Source organism: Miniopterus schreibersii (genome assembly GCF_964146895.1).
Source record: "Miniopterus schreibersii genome assembly, chromosome: 2".
Taxonomy (NCBI): Eukaryota; Metazoa; Chordata; class Mammalia; order Chiroptera; family Miniopteridae; genus Miniopterus; species Miniopterus schreibersii.
The window spans coordinates 93,367,112-93,384,103 of NC_138102.1; the positions used below are offsets into that span (position 1 = coordinate 93,367,112).

General features: G+C 44.2%; 1 protein-coding gene and 1 pseudogene across 7 annotated transcripts in view; both read right to left on the reverse strand.

Annotated features, from left to right (window-relative positions):
* The window catches only part of BID (BH3 interacting domain death agonist), a 42,154-nt gene that overhangs the window by 5,689 nt on the left and 19,473 nt on the right, over positions 1–16,992 (reverse strand). For 4 of the 6 annotated variants that reach the window (XM_081129333.1, XM_081129332.1, XM_081129335.1 and 1 more), the window contains exons 2-3: positions 7,737–7,806; positions 3,249–3,462 (exon numbers count right to left, since the gene is read on the reverse strand). In XM_081129333.1, the coding sequence (XP_080985459.1) occupies positions 3,249–3,462; positions 7,737–7,748 (226 nt within the window). In that variant the 5' untranslated portion in view covers positions 7,749–7,806. The remainder of the gene's footprint in view (positions 1–3,248; positions 3,463–7,736; positions 7,807–16,992) is intronic. The other 2 variants (XM_081129336.1, XM_081129337.1) reach the window with 1 other exon arrangement.
* Positions 12,092–16,881, reverse strand: LOC308552476 (eukaryotic translation initiation factor 1-like; annotated as a pseudogene). The gene is made up of 4 exons: positions 16,858–16,881; positions 13,313–13,379; positions 12,681–12,811; positions 12,092–12,227 (listed from the first exon to the last, which is right to left on the reverse strand). The product of its transcript is annotated as a eukaryotic translation initiation factor 1-like (transcript).

Sequence of the window (16,992 nt, forward strand, 5' to 3'; positions counted from 1 at the left end):
CTTATTTATTTATTTCTATTAAACAATAATTTTTTTAAATCCTCACCCGAGGATATTTTTTCCATTGCTTTTCAGAGAGATTAGAAAGGGGAGAGAGAGAAATAGCAATGTGAGAGAGACACATTGATTGGTTGCCTCCCACAGGTACATGCCCTTGGCCAAATCGAACCCAGGACCCTTCAGTCTGCAGGCCAATGCTCTAACTGCTGAGCCAAACTAGCTAGGGCGGCCTCTTTATGTTTTAAAATTGTGCTAATCCTCCATTTTGCCATGCCATACTCAGTAGCCAGATGAGGCATGTAAACACTGCTATCATACTTTGCAATTATTTCTTTTTTAAGCTCTAGCGCTGTTCTCACAACTTTCCTTTCACTTTGCTGCCATCACTAATCTTCTTAGGACCCATGATGACTTCCTGTACATATTTAATAGTAATAAGCAGCAACAAAAGCAAAAAACCAAGAAAATATTCACAGCACAGTTTCCTGAGATTTTAATAATGTGAGGTTTAGCAATAAACTGACTCATACATTCTCTCCTTTGTTTGTCCCCTGAGAGACATGTGACTGATCACACTGGTATCGATATGAAAGGGTTGTCAGGTGGAGAACTGAAGTTTTGTTCAACAATTGAGACATTTTTACCTTGAACAGCTTGGCTGAGAACCGAATTGTTTGAGATGGGAGACGTTTGAGAACTGAGGTTTGACTATTATTTTTTCTGTGCTTGAAACTTCCCTCTGTTTTTGTTTTTTTTAAAAATATATTTATTTATTTTAGAGAGAGGAAGGAAGAGGGAGAGAGACAGAAATATCAATGATGAGAGAGTCATCATTGATCGGCTGCCTCCTGCATGCCCCAAACTGGGGATCGAGCCCACAACCCGGGTATATGCCCTGACTGGAAATCGAACTGGGATCTCCTGGACCCTAGGTTGATGCTCAACCACTGAGCCACGACTGGCTGGGCCTGGCTGCTTATTTATCCTGGATAGAAATCTCATCCCTCCCCCAGTCTGTGTATGGCAGCTGCATCCATCCAACTGGCAGATCTTATCTCACAGCTGTCTCTCCTTCCCATTACCACTGCCACCACCTGGTGTGCTCTCCCAAATCTCACATCTGCATAATTACAGTCTCTCCCCACCCCACCCTCACTGCCCTCCAGTCCACTCTCCACAGTATACTTGGGTCAGCAAGGCACCTACAGGTGAGGATTAGGAGGAATTAAGAGGAGTGAATGCCTCCTTACATTTTGCACCCTGGTGGTTTCATTTGCCTCACTGCGGCGCTGACCATGACACATGTAGTACGAACGTGACATCACTTTCCTATTCAGAACTTTCCACATGCTCACCTCTGCTTAAGTGACAAGTCACCACCTAGCCTTAAATCACTCTGAACTTCAACTATTCCCTTGAATGTTCTAGCCAAACTCAACTATTCACAGTATCTTTCTCAGGCCCTGGCCTTTCCATCTTCAGGGTTTTGTTTAAGCTATTGCCATTCCCTCTTCCCAACCTCCAGAGCAAAACTGTATGCAGCTTCACAGTCCGGTTGAATTCCATTGTAGCCATGACGTTTCTCCTGATTTTCCACAGAGAACGGAGTACTCACCACCTTCTCCATAGCTCCCACATAACTGACTCTGACTCACTAATTTCCCTAGGCTTTTCCACCCTGTTTCAGCAACTTCAGGAGTCATGGCTGATTCATCTGTGTACAGCTGAGTGAATGAATTCACCATGAAACTTGTAGTGGGCCAGAGCCTCTATTTTGCCTTTTGCTTCCAAATCTTGTCAGATACTGAATCTACATGGGAGTTTTCTACTAGAGGGTGAGGTTAAGTGTACAGCCCCATAATCAGCTTTGCAAATGACATTTGAGTCAAGCCAGGCTTTGCAGTCTACAAGCAAGAGATGGTACAAAAGAGCAAAGGACAGCCCAGGGGACAGCCTCTAGTGGTAGTTACTCCTGCAGCAGTTTCTGATAGCAAAGCCATTCTAAACCTTCCCCATAGGGGCCAGGTGCTCTTATTGCAGTTTAGGGCGAGAAGACATGAATGCTGGCTGGATTCTAAGGCAGAGAACATCTGGCACACCTTGGCTAGTGGGGAACTCTTGCCACACACACCTCCACCCACCAGAGTTGAGACACAGCTAGGGGTCTCAAGGCTGGATGGGCTGCTGGTCTCCCTCAAGGCCACCAGAGGGCAATGCAAACTCCTATGCCATGAGATGTCAGGGTAGCAGGATTTCAGTCCTGCTCCTCGGAAGGGAGGCTTGGGGTCTAGGTCCTCAGAGTCACCTTAGGCTTTTAAGGCAGCAAATCTAACCAGGGCATACACCAGAGTCTCTCACCCTAGAACACACTGGTTCAGGCAGCTGGAGTAGGGGCCAGGGACCATGCATTTTGAAAAAGTTTCTCATGGAATTCCAATGTGAGCACTGCTGAGGGCACTAATCTGGGAATGGCTAATGCTCCACATGCTGCCCAGCCTTGCTCCCTCAACCATCAGCTTGGGATGGCCTCCGTGAGTGGAGGCAGCACCAGCAGCTAAGAGGAGTAAAAATTGAGGCTGGAGGAAAGCACAAGGATGAGGGTGAGGAAAGGTGAAGAAAGTCTGGAAACTTTAATGCACCTGGAGGCAGCAGCAGCCATGGGAGAATGGGGCCCAGTTCAAGGAAAGAGGCCTAGCCCATCATTTGGGGCTTGTCATTTACTCTTCTCTGGGCCTCAGTTTCCTCATTTGGAAATGAGATTCAGCATACTTAATGCCCCATAATATATATACAGTGTAAGGTGCTAGACAGATATAAAGAATCATTATAAAGACACTGAGTGGGGCCTGGCCAGCATGGCTCAGCAGTTGAGCATAAACTGTGATTCAGAGACTGCGGTTTGATTCCCAGTCAGGGCACATGACCTGGATGCCCTGACTCGATCCTCAGTAGGGGGGTGTAGGAGGCAGCCTATCAATGTCTCTCTCATCACTGATGTTTCTATCACTCTCTCTCCCTCTCTCTTTCTCTGAAATCAATAAAGATATATATTTTAAAAAAAAGAAATAAACTGAGGGGGTTTTCAGACGACTGGAAACTCAGTGAGGCCTGCTCCACTGCAGGAACCAAGTACAGACCCAACCATCTTGTGACACAAACATCTATGGGAGACTAACACCATACAGGTGGAGACCGAACCCAAGGTCCCTTCTAGCACTTAGGCAGAGAAGACTGGGCCAGATGCTTACCTGTCTCCTGGCTCTGCAGGACAAAGTGGCTGTACCGACTGCCATCTGTCTGTAGTTCATCGTCATGGCTTTCCCCCAGGCAAACTGGCACAGGCAGGTCATGGCCCAACACCTGCAGCTCTTTGTGGAAATTGTAGTTGGAGCAGTTTTGGAGGAAGCCAAACACCAGCAAATCTGTGATGCACTCATCCTGGATGCCTGAACCATTGCTGACCTAAGATGAAGGGGGGTAAGGAAGGCTGAGCCGGCAGAAGGGCTCTGGGTATAGTGGGGCCTGAAATAGCCTCACTGGCCCAAGAGATCTGAATAACTCTGTGGGCACAAGAGGTCCCACAAGAGATATCAGTGGATAGAAACCAAGTCTTCAGTGCCTGTAAGTAGATGCCACAGAGAAAGCTCCAATTCTGCACAAGTTGGTTATCTACCATTTAACTGACATCCTGACATCATCTAGCTGGAGTGAGCTTGCTTTAGGGGTAGGAAGCCCCAAAGGCTGTTTTAGGAAGTCAAGCAAATATCATAATTTAGATGACATCCTTGCTTTTGCCAAGTCCCATGTGTCTTTTACCAACCTGAGCTCACCCTTACTGGCCATGCATCCAGAAGTTAGAAGCTCTTTCTTCTCCATAATCTCCTTTGTGGGCCCAGTAGGGTATTATGCAAACAAAGATTTTCAATAAATACTAGGCTGTAGTGACCAGATGCTCTCTCCCCGTGGGCAGGCTTGGGTGGGCATGCCTCTTAACCAAAACCCACAGAGAACCATGAGCACAGCTCCTGCTCCAACCTGGAGGGGCTGGTGATCTTGGCCGGTCAGTTCTCCATGTATGAGCAGTAGCTCAGTTCAGCCCCTGTGCTATGGGAGACAGCATAGATATTTCTGGTGTGCTGACTGCATTTGGGACAGTGTTCGTGGCAAACACAGGTGAGCACTTGTAGCATCAGCAGCCAGGTGTGCTCAGAACAATCAAAGACCCAGGATGAGAGAGGGAATAATCTGGAAGGCCAGGGGTACTAAGATCTGCCCAGAGAAATGCAAAGCTGACATGCTGGGTTACGGTATGAGGTCAGTAGAAGATTCAGGTACAGGTAAAATTTATTTCTATTTTCTAAGTCCTTAATAGTTTTCATTAGAAAAATTGGAAAACTTTTAGAGGATAGTTTTTAGGAGGCAAATTGTTTTAAATAATTAAAATGCATAAAATAAAATGCTTATGTATTGTTATTCAGCCTTTAGTTCTCCAAAATTACTCCTAAAAAAAGGTAAAATGTTATACCAAACCTCTACTGTCAAATGATTGCAGTGAGGCCAGTTGGTATGAGGCAGCCTAGAAAGTCAAGGACAGGGTTTCAATCCCACTCATGGAGATGTCTTCGTTACAGAGAAGACTGGGGTGGGGTTGTGGGTGAACTGTGTTCCCCAAATGGAAACATTTAAATGCTAACCCCAAGTACCTGTGAATGTGACCTTATTTGGAAATCAAGTTAACATCAGGTCATCCTGGATTAGGGTAGGCCCTAATCCAATGACTGGTGTCTTTATGAGAGAAAGAGATGGAGATTTGTATAGAGACACACAGAGACAATGGCATGTGAAGACAGACTGAAACTGGAGTGATGCACTTAAAAGCCAAGGAACACCAAACACTGCTGACAGCCACCAGAAGCACAGAGAGAGGCACGGGACAGATTCTCCATCAGAGCCCCACAAGGAACCAACGTTGCTGACACCTTGATTTCAGACTTCTGGCCTCCTGAACTGTGAGGGAAAACACTTAGCTTGTGGTATTTTGTTTCAATAGCCCCAGAAAACTAATATAGGCAGTCTTTGCCCAAGGACTTCCTTTTGATCTAGAGGTTGATAAATAGATGTACAAAGTCTGGACACAGAGCGGTTGTTGCCGCCCACTACGCCAGATCAGGTTATCAAATACAAGTTCCGTAATCTCGGTGCTTCCCATGTGAAATTAAAAGAATAGAATTGGCAGGCAGGGAAAGGAAAGGATGTCAAGAAGCCAAGAGTGACCCATGCAGTCAAATGCTGAGCACCAGCTGGCGGGAAAGCAGTATGAACAGACTCCATTTGGATAAACAGGCTGGGCTGCTCCACAAAACAGGCGGTAGGCTGAGAAGACCGACAGCGCTGGACTCCAAGGACAAATAGAGATGGTGACAGTGCGGCATTTTTGATCCTTCCCGTAATGAAAGTTAAAATGGGTATCTCAAAAAGATAAAAAATTTGATAGTTGTTTAATCCTTTTAAGTAATAGGAAAAAATATGTTAAGAGAAATGGTCAAGATTTAGGAAGTCTTGTTGAAAATATAAAATTCATCTAAAGGAGGTGTGCTATAAAATCAGTTATGGTGCAGAGAAAAAGATGGAAAGCTATCCAATGTATTTGATAAATTGGCATAATCCTAGTTCCCAAACCTGGCAAAAAGAGCAGCAAATAAACAGAAAAGAAAAAATCAACAACAGAAAAATCAATCTCACTTATTTTCTGTTTTCCTAAATATGAAAAAAGTCAAAAAAGAATGCTATAATATGGATGAACAGTACCATACTAGTAAAAAAAAAAATCCAAACACAAGACATTATGGTAAATGAAATAATCCCGATACCAAAGGACAAATGCTATGTGATTCTACTTCTATGAGGTACTGGAATTCATCTAATTCAGAGAGACAGAAATTAGAGTGGGGTTGGCCAGGGGCTGGGGTGTAGGCGGGATGGGAAGTGAGTGTTTAATGGGGACAGAGTTTCAGTTGGATAAAATGAAACTCTTCTGTGGATGGGTGGTGGTGATGGTGGCACAGCAATGTGAATGTACTTAATGCCACTAAACTGGATATTTAAAATGGTTAAAATGATAAGTTTTATGCAATGTATATTTTATCACAATTTTTAAAATTTTACCACACTTTTTAAAAACTGAGAAAAAAATCAAAGAAAAAGTAAGAAAATCTGTAACAGGAAGAAAATTCTGATGGTGGGAGGAGGCTAAACCCTGACATGTCAGCAGAAATTGCTCATGATTTCACTGTGAACCCTGACTCTGGGATGCTGGGCAACTTGTGTCTGTTTTCTCACCTTAAAGGGGGAAAAAAAAAAGAACACTGGAAATAATTTGGGAGTAATTATACCCACCTTCCTACACTGAAGGGATGTCAGGAGAAAAAGAATGCTATGGGAGAGAGCACTCCTAAAGTTGGGGATAAGGTGGCAGTGTGGTTCTAACCCGAAGAAAGTTCAAGAATACGAAAGAGGAGACAGAGATGCAAACTGTAAGGGACTGCAATGGGTAAGTCTTAAGGGCCCAAACAGAGTGCTTTGGTGTTTGAATAGGCCTTTATCAACGAGGGGAGCTCCCAAAATCTCTTCTGTTCAAGCAACTAACAGCTCTGCTAAGCTTGGGATGTCTCTGGCCCTCCAGCTATCAAACAGTTCCCATGCTTTAGAAGGCTGCTCAACAGTACCTATTGCAAACCTTGGGCACCAAGTGCAGCTATATGCTCAGGGGTTCAGAACCTATGGGCTACTAAGTTCATTAACCACAAACCCTCAGCCTTTTACAAATCCCTTCCTTAGTGGCCAGTGGGAGCAGCAGAAGGCTAAGTGTGCACACCGAAGAGCCCTGGTGCTTATGGTCTTGAAGACATTATAGAACTTGGCAAAGAAAAAAAATAGAAAGATTTATAGTGAGTAGATGAATAACGAGCTTTTGATTGAATATGTTGTGATTTTCTCCTCTAAGTTCACTCAAAAGTACAGACAAGGTACAGTTTAGGTACCATCCTGCTGAAGCCAGGGGGATGGCCTATATGACCTTTGGGTGACATCTCCCAAGAACTCTATAGGTTTTATTTTTTCATTTTGTATGTATTTTTATATTTTTCTCTTTATTGTTGAAAGTATTACATGTGTTCCCGAACTCTATAGCTTTTAAATGGTCTCAAATCAGAAAGCCTCCTTGGGCCCTAGACAGTTTAGGTCAGTGATTAGAGCATTGGCCCTTGAACTGAAGGGTCCCGGGTTCAGTTCCATCCAGGGACACATACCTTGGTTGCAGGCACAATCCCTGGGTGTGTGTGGGAGGCAACCAATCGATGTGAGTCTCACATCAGTTTCTCTCTCTCTCCCCGTTCATCTCTCTTCCTCTCTCTATAGTGAATTGAAAAAAAAAGAAAGCCTCCTTACAGCCAGGCAGGAGGTATAGGAGGAAGGCTGGGAGAGCAGAGAGAAAGAGGGGGGAAGGGAACAGGGGGGAGGGAAAGAGGGGGGAGGGGAAGGGGAGAGGGGAAGAGGGGAGGGGAGGGGAGGGGGAGTAGGAAGAGCACGGAAATGAGAGGAGCTTTCTCTCTATTTACTGCACCCCAGTCAGCCGGATATGTGAGGCTGTCATACAAGGTGGGCTGGTCTTACTAACTACATGCACACTGGCCTCAGCTGGCCTCGCTCCCCATATCCCTCCTCCACAAGCATCTGACCTTGGGATCCATGGCACAGGCAGCTGGAGGCTTGACTGGATTCCGGCTCACAGGTGTCCACGGCAGCAGCCTGGAAGGGGGAACAAAACACACAGGGTGGGTGCTGGTCCCTGTAGGGACACTCTCTGGAAGGAATCAAGGATACTTATCCTAAGCCCTGGCTCCAAGGCACTCCAGACCCACAGCAGGCTCCCCTTGCCATCCCACCGGCTGGCCCTGGATGGCTGCTTTCTCCTTCCATAGAACCTAAGCAGCAGCCTAGTGAGTAGACTCTGGAGTTCTCCTCAGCAAGAGACTTGCCAAGGTGCTGAGAGCTCCTGGGCTCCACCCTCCCACCTCACGGTCCACTCTCCCACCCAGCTCATGATCCTAAGACCTCACTGAGCAGGCAAGGAGGGCAGTCTGGTTATGAATACTTTTTAAATAAATACTTACATTAGTGAGTTTCCCACAAGAATAAACTTAGCTAACAAAGCATACCTAGAAGTTTTCAGGAAATCTGTTTTATTACTACCACTAATAGGGCGACTACTACTACTATTCCTTCTAACAACAAAAGCACCAACCCATCCACTCAGCCTACAACAGTTCTCAGAGATTCCCATTATCACCGCTTTGTTCCACACAGCATGCTGAGAAACAGGCAGTGTGCGGTGCTGATGCTGACTTAGTGGATGAGAAGACTTTGGGAGTACATTTTGGGAGTACGGGACAGCAGGCAAGCTAGTTTTCTCTACAGGCCACCAATGGGCAGATAACATAAATTGTCCATATGGAAAGAGTTCCTGTAAAATGTTTATAACAAAAGAGAAAGAATGCATATTTGACAATTACACAAAAGATTAAAGTTCCATATGGCATATATTCCAACTAAATAACCCATCATAAACAACTAACCAGACAAAAGCCAACTGAAGATTGAGTTAAAAAGATTATGTCCATAAAATGGAATATATATAACCATGAAAAAGAACGAGAGATCTGTGTGTGCATCCATATAGAAATGTCCAAAAAACCTGCCCAGCCGGGTGTGGCTCAGCAGTTGAGCATCGACCTGGGATCCAGGCGATCGGGGTTTGATTCCCGGTCAGGGCACCTGCCGGGGTTGCGGGCTCACTCCCCAGTCGTGGGCGTGCAAGGGGCGGCCAATCGATGACTCTCTCATCATTGATGTTTCTGTCTCTTTCTCTCCCTCTCCTTTCCTCTGTCTGAAATCAATAAAGATATATTTAAATAAATAAATAAATAAATAAATAAACCCCCCCCCCTGAAGTTTCTATAGAACAATCTTAACAGAATAATCCTATTTTAAAATGTATTTGCCTGTGTATGTGTGTTCACACACAATATTAGGTTGAACTAAATGAAAAGGTCATTGTGTAGGGCAAAACCAGTCAAATCTGGCAAATTCATATGGCTCCTAAATATACAGGAGGTAAAAAACAAAGACTAGACAACCACTCTTCCTCAGGAAAAAAGAGCAAGACTTCTACTGCCCACCACATCCACTTAACCAAGCACCAGGAATACTCAAATTCACTCAACATTACACAGGAGGGCTCAGTGCACTAAAGCCTGGAGAGCCTACCCATGCCCAGCCCACCGCATAACCAGCTGACCAGCTGTGTGACTCTGAGTGTGGCACTCATTTTGAGTTTGTTTAACATGCAGGCTCTGTGTTTGGGGCTAGAACAATGTTAAAAATGATCCCCGGGTTCCTGCCCCAATGAGGCTTATTTAATTAAAAAAAAAAAGCAAAAGAATTATAAACGCTTCTTAAAAACGTGTGCTGCTGTAAGAACCCTTTTATATGCATTAATGCAGCCATCAAAATTCATAGTGCCTACTGTGCACAGGAAAAGCGATATATAATATATAGATATTTATATCTACTTTAATAGATATATCTTTTTTAAAAATCTTCACCCAAGGATGAAGATTTTTTCCATTGCTTTTTAGAGAGAGAAAGAGAAATATCGATGTGAGAGAGAGACATCAATTGGTTGCTTCCCACATGCCCCTGACCAGAGCCGGGGATCGAGCCTGCAACTGAGGTACATGCCCTTGGCTGAAATCAAACCTGGAAGCCTTCAGTCCACGGGCCAACGTTCTAAACACTGAGCAAAACCGGCTAGGGTTATAGATATATCTTTATGACTATAAAGATATAGGTGTTTTGCTTGGCTGGCGTGGCTCAGCTGTTGAGCATTGACCTATGATACAGGAGATCACAGTTCGATTCCCAGTCAGGGCACATGCCCAGGTTGCTGGCTCGATCCCCAGTAGGGGGCCTGCAGGAGGCAGCCAATCAATGACTCTCATCATTGATGTTTCTCTCTCTTTCTCTCCCTCTCCTTTCCTCTCTCTGAAATAAATAAAGATATATATTTTAAAAATAATAATAAAAATAAAGAAACAGATATAGAGTAGAGCATGGAAGCCAACCCAGACTGGGGATCCAGAAGAGAAAGTGCCACCTGGAAAAGAGAGGCAGGGCAGAAGTAGTCTACTTTTCTGGGCCTTGATGTTGAGGAAAGAGTGAAGGAACAAAAGGGAGCTACCACAGCCAAGCTAACAAAATTACTTAAACCAACATGGGCTGAAACATGAGGAACACATTTTCTTTTGTTTTTTAAAACAAGTTTTATTTATTTAATTTATCTTTATTGGTGAAAGTATTACAGAGACCCCCTTTTTCCCCCCCATTGAACCCTCCACCCCACATCTGACCCGCCCCCCCCAGGCCTTCACTGCACTATTGTCTGTGTCCATGGGTTATACATATAAGTTCTTTGATTAATCTCTCTATACCCACTCCCCAACCCCCACCTTCCCACTGAGATTCATCAGTCTGTTCCATGCTTCTATGCCTCTGGATCTATTTTGTTCCTCAGTCTATTTTGTTTATTAGATTCCACATATGAGTGAGATCATGTAAAACTGAATCAGGAAGAATCAGAAAACCTGAATAGGCCAAAATCGAAAAACTCCCAGGAAACAAAAGCCCTGGTCCAGATGGCTTCACGGGGGAGCTTTCTAATACTTAAAGTTGTAGGGTTAGAAAACAAGTTGTTGTTTTTTTTTTTAAAAAAGTTTTCATTGACTTTTTCTTTTAGAGAGGGAAAAAGGGAGAGGGAGAGAGTGAGTGAAATATCTATGTGAGAGAGAAACACTGATGGGATGCCTCCTGCATGTACCCACAGCCTGGGCATGTGCCCTGACTGGGAACTGAACCGGCAACCTTCAGTGTACAGTACAATGCTCCAACCAAGTAAGCCACATCGGCCAGCGCCAGCGCTGAAAACAAGTTTTATTTAAATAGGGCTTACATACATTAAATAACATTAAAACTGAAGGGGAAAATAAGCCCCAAACCAGTACATTACTCAATGGTATTGGGCAGCTGTTGCTAGTAAGCTGCAAGCTCTACAGCTAGCTGCATGATTGACACATTGGTTTGAAATTTGTTTCATTGTCAAAAGCTTAACTCTGACAGAAGTCTGGTCTCACATTCTGGTATTTGGATATTGATTAGCTAGAACACGTCTGGTCAAAAAGACCTTGCTGGCAAGTCAGATGTCCTATAACCTCACCAGAGGAAAGGTGGCTGCTCTCAGCTCCACCCACCTGGTCAGGTTGGAAACACCAAGGGATCTTTCTTTGACTACCAAAGGTCCCCCTCTAGTGGTACAAATGCCATTGCTGCCTTACCACATCCTCTCCTCTCAGCTTCAAGGAGGGCTGTTCATGTGGTCACCTTCTCTTAGGGCAGGAAACTCTGTAGAGGGAGAGCAGAGGAGCTTCTGGACAGACATAGCTGTGATCTTGGAGCCCTGGCCTTGGCTGAAACATAACCTTATTGCTTTGTTTCAGGCTGGACACTGTCGGGTGCCTACTGTTTGACCTCTGTTTATTTTATTTTTTAAAATTTTTTATTTTTAAATATATCTTTATTGATTTCAGAGAGAGGAAAGGAGAGGGGGAGAGTGAGAGAGAAACATCAATGATGAGAGAGTCATTGATCGGCTGCAACCCGCAACCCAGGCATGTGCCCTGACCAGGAATCAAACCCCAGTCTCCTGGATCCTAGGTCGATGCTCAACCGCTGAGCCACACCTGGCCGGGCTGACCTCTGTTTAAAGGAGGGACTTCAAGATTAGACAGCCTGGCTCTTTTCAGTTTACTGCATGAAGGAGTTACACTAGTCCAAGTTAAAAGAAGACCCAAATGGTTACACTGTACAAGCTGTAAGGTTTTTAAACTTGTGACAAGGGATAGAAAGGAATTTGTACTCATTGCAAGGAAATTCTTACTTAAGCTTCAGTGAGCCAAAAGCACTTAAAACCCACGAACCTTCACTTCAGCTGGTCGTCTTTTAGCCAGTCAGTCTCTATGAGGAACTGGCATATGTTCTTGTGCAGTCACCCTGAAGCTGAATTACTTCTCCATATTCTGGATGCTCAATTACAGTACTATTTCAGGCAAATTTCTCTATCCCTAGCCATGGACTGAAGGGTCCTGGGTTTGATTCTGGCCAAGGGCATGTGCCTCGGTTGCAAGGCTCCATCCCTGGCCCTGGTCGGGGTGCATGCGGGACGCAACCAATTGATGTGTCTCTCTCACATTGATGTTTCTTTCTTCCCCCCACTCTCTCTGAAAAGCAACAGAAAAAATATCCTCAGGTGAGGATTAAAAATAAAAATTAAAAAAACCTTCACTAGTTTCTTTTTTTTAATCCTCACCTAGGGTATTTTTTCCATTGATTTCAGGGAGAGGGAGGGAGGGAAGGAGAGAGGGAAAGAGATGTGAGAGAGAAACATCGATTAGTCGCCTCCCGTGCACCCCCCAACTGGGAATTAAAAGTGCAACCCAGGTACATGCCCTGACCAGGAATTGAACCTGGGAGCTTCCAGTGCACAGGACAACACTAATCCACTGAGCCACACTGGCCGGGCTTCACTAGTTTCTTTTTATCATAATTATCAGTGATCCCTTGAACTTCATGCTGTTTCTTTGTTGAATTCTTACATGGATATAATCTTTAGTGTCACATGGAAGCAGATCATCACCCCTACCTGTCTGAGGATTCAGAATGAGTCACCTCAAGATATGCTCCTGTCGTATGGGAACTGTTTTGAGCTAAAGGCAATTTTAACTTCAGACTCAAGAAAAACTCCTGGCCCCCCCCCGACCTTTAACGACCCAGAAGAACTTGAATTAGGAGCCTTGCCCACAATAAGCGATTATGAGAGAACCTTTTTGACCCACCTGTATGGCAGAGCAAACTTTTATTTACTAAACACCTGCTCTTCTTATCACCCTGCTATGACCCTCGGAAGCCCCCAGGTGCATTACCTCATCCCTAGTTCAAACTGTCTTACATTCCTCAACCCCCTTTTCTCTGAACCTCTCCTTCATGTGGGGTCTCTGACTTTTTCATGTATGTGGGGTTCCCATCATATTATGTATTAAACTTGGGTATTTTCTTTTGCTAATTTGTCTCATGTCTATTTTATTATTAGACCATCCAGAAGAAAATTGAGGAGAGAGGGAAGGAAATTGTTCCATTCCCACACTTGCATCAGCAAAGAGGTCAAAGGAGTGGAGGTTCTGGATGGCACACAGGATTCCTGGTGGCAAGGTCTGCAGGAAAAGTGGAGAGGGGGGAAGCAGGGAGCCTCGGGAAGTGAAGGGGCTCAGTGACGGGCCAGGAATAGATTTTATTTTACTTTAACTAGCCTGAGGACTTAATCTTTTGAACCTTTCAGTTATGCATTGATGCCTGGAGATGTATCAATCCTATAAATAACCCTCTGAAAAACTACAGAAGGAATGTTCACGTGTCCAGACCACTGGACACTGGGAAGATCACCACCTTGGACCAACCCTGGTGCTAAGATTCCTCCTTGGAATGTACTTTTTACTATAAGAACTCTCTACTTTTTTCTTTTCTTTAGAACACTCTGGGTGTTACCTGGTAATACTCCCTAAGTTGCAAATGTTAAGACCCTTGAACAAAACTTTGTCATTTAATTCTAGTGAAACCTCCTGATTCATTTAGGCGTGGTCCACAGTGTACTCCTCAGAAAAATGAGTTTGTCGAAGGTAGATTCCCTTTTTCTCCCCTAATTAAATGAACACATCTTAAAGATTTTATTTAACTCACTCTTTAATGGGGGAAACAGTAAGATGTTAAAACCATTAAAAGGAATCAAAGACCCTTACCCACAGGCAATGCGAAAGCTAAAATGAATTTACAAACAGATGCAAAACTGGTCAATATCCACAAGGAGGTCCATTAGGCAACATTCATTTGCATTTCTATGGACAAATCATTTGCATTAGTATCACTTTTCTGCAATTTAGAGATGTAAAATAATTCAAAGAACAAAAAGCAAAGAAAACCTAAAAGGTAGTCTCTCTAGTCAGAACATCCAGTTATTATTTTTACTTGGGGGGGGGACATTTCAAATATTTCACAATTTTTCCTGACTGCCTGTGATAATGATCTCAAAGATTCTTCTTCTACACAAGAAAAATAAGGCTGCTCTCATCAGACAAGCCTGGTGTTATAGAAATAGATTTGTGTGTGTATTAGAGTCAGGAATATAAGTTTGATGTGTGTATTAGATTTGAAATAAGTAACTCCATTTTGTGTGACTGAGTGTAACTGTGATGCCTGCGTGCCACGATAAGATTAACACTTTGTAGCCCTGGTTTCCAAGCAGGCCCGCGCTCTGTAGGACCCTGATAAGAAACACTGAAGACGCACCACACCTTCAACTGAACTGTTAAAAGCAGGGGCTTTTCGGCCACATCCTTGGATGTTTGTCTGCCCTCCACAGACTTCGTCCCCAGCTCCGGGAAAGCTGACCCTGCCTTGCTCTGCCCTGCACCTCTCTAGAACTTCCAGAGGGCTGCAGCGACCGACGCCGTCGCGGCCGCACCCCCAGACCTCGTGTGTGTCTTTCAGCGGATCGTCCGGGTGGCCTGCTGGTGCCGAGAACCATTGGGAACTGGTAAATAAACCCTGTGTGATTTGCTTTATGTTTGTCTCTGTCTCCCTTCTTGCAACTTGAATTATTGGCTCGGTCTCATTGAACTAAAGTGTCTCTCGACCCTCATGGTGGTATAGCCACGTATTGGGAGTTAGACCACCTGCGTTTATGTCTCCAGAGAAACTGGGACACCTGGTAATTGCCATCTGTGCAGCAAGAATGTTAATTACCAGCTAAGCCTCCTTATGTTTCATTTACAAAGTTAGAGCCATACAATATTGAACTAGGGCCACAAAATTAACTGTTGTCACAAATTTTCATAAGGGATCTCAGATTAGACTTTAAGCATCTCTATTATTTGCTATCCTGAAGGTAAAAAACCAAATCTAAACAATTCCACCAGGTTCCACTTGCAGTTTCTATAAATGTGAGTGAATTCCTCTGTGGATATAAAGGAAGCCCAACCAAAAGGGAACAAGAGCTATTTATTCAGACACGTGTATTTGGAAGAGACTCAAAGGCAGGCTGAGGAAGGGGGAAGCTTTACACTGAGGAAAGGAGGCTTCAGGTGGGCCCCCACAGGAGGCTGGTGGCCTGGGGTAGCTGGAGGTGGCAGACTGTGAGCTGGTCATCTTATGTAACTGGTCAGGGGTGCATATTTAGCTTTCTTTGGGCGATCCTAAATTGAAAGCAGGGACAAAAAATAGGAAAGCTGTTAGTTATTAACCAAGTCCTGGCCATTTGGGGCTGATTGTTACAGAAATTACTTTTAGCTTCCAGGACTGTCACCAAAGATGAAGGTCTAACTTCCTGCAAGTCTGCACCAGGTTTCCTGGGCTGGTTATCATAAATAAGGGACTTGGTTTTCTGGACAAGTTGTTGCAAGTTATGGGTTAAAGTTCTGTTTTTACATATGGTCCTGCCATTGTATATTAGTATATTCAGTCTTTACCTCTCTTATTCTGTGACAGGGTATGTGGCTAAACGGCTCTAACTGATAAGGGCTATAGGGACTATCAAGGAGATAGTAAGACAAACCCCCAACAGATTTATGGCTTAGAACAGACCGGCAGAAGACCAGATCAATACAACGTGGCACTAATTTCACCTTATGGTGAACCCCAGCTTCATTATATGCTCATTGTAATACATTAGCATCCTAACCAACAGACCCTGTACTTCCAACATGAGAAACAGAAAGCCTATATAAGGACCCAAAATGGCCAACAGGGCTCTTCTCAGAAGTCTCCACCCCTTTCCTGGAAAAATCCTGAATATTCCTCCCCCTTACTAAATGCCCTACCCTTCAATTAAATGAGCCTCGATAAAAGAAGTAAATCCCACTAGGGAGGGGCTGCTCTGTGGAGTTGCCCACTCCGTCTCACTGCTTTACTAATAAACTCTTTTACTTTAAACTCTGTGCTGACTCACATTTGAATTCTTTTCTCAGTGAAGTGAAGAATCCATCGTAGGTCACAGACCTTTGTGTCCCCAGACCGCCAGAATTCCTAAATCGATTCCAGTTCCCCAAATATCTTAAATTCCCTGGCCAATCAGGAAGTGACCTTCCTTACCACCTGTAGGGCTGGAACCCTATAACCAGGGAGGGTTCCCTATTACCAGGGAGCCCTCCTAGGAAGGCTTTGTAAGTTCTATAAAGTCAACCTTAGTTCTGTGAAAAGTGTCTTGGCATTGCCCTGGCCAGGTGGCTCGGTTGGAGTGTGGTCCCCTACACCAAAAGGTTGCAGGTTTGATCCCCAGTCGGGGTGCGTATGAGAAGACAACAGATTGATGTTTGTCTCTCTTTCCCATCCCCTCTCTAAAATAAATAAGCATGACCTCAGGTGAGGATTTTTTTAAAAAGTGCTTTGTCATAGCTGATTACATAAGCATCATTTAGAAATATGACATTCCAAGTAAGGCCCTGGTTACACTATCAATTTGTTCAATTATATTATATCTTGGTTAAAAAAAGACAGTGACAGGTTCAGAGCAGGATCCCCACGCTGTGCCACTTGGGCATGTGCTTCATTTTGAGCTGCAGGCAATTGAGACCCTGCAAACTCCTGAGAAACTTTTACTGCTCCCTGAAATTTGGGGCTTTGCCCATAATAAGTTATCACCAGAGATAACTTCTTGTGATCCATCTGTATAGTGGGGCAAACATCTAACTAGTGAACATCTGTTCTCATGTTGTGAATGACCTTCCTCCTCTCTTACCTCATCCGTGGCTCAGAAAGCCATGTTACACTCATTCT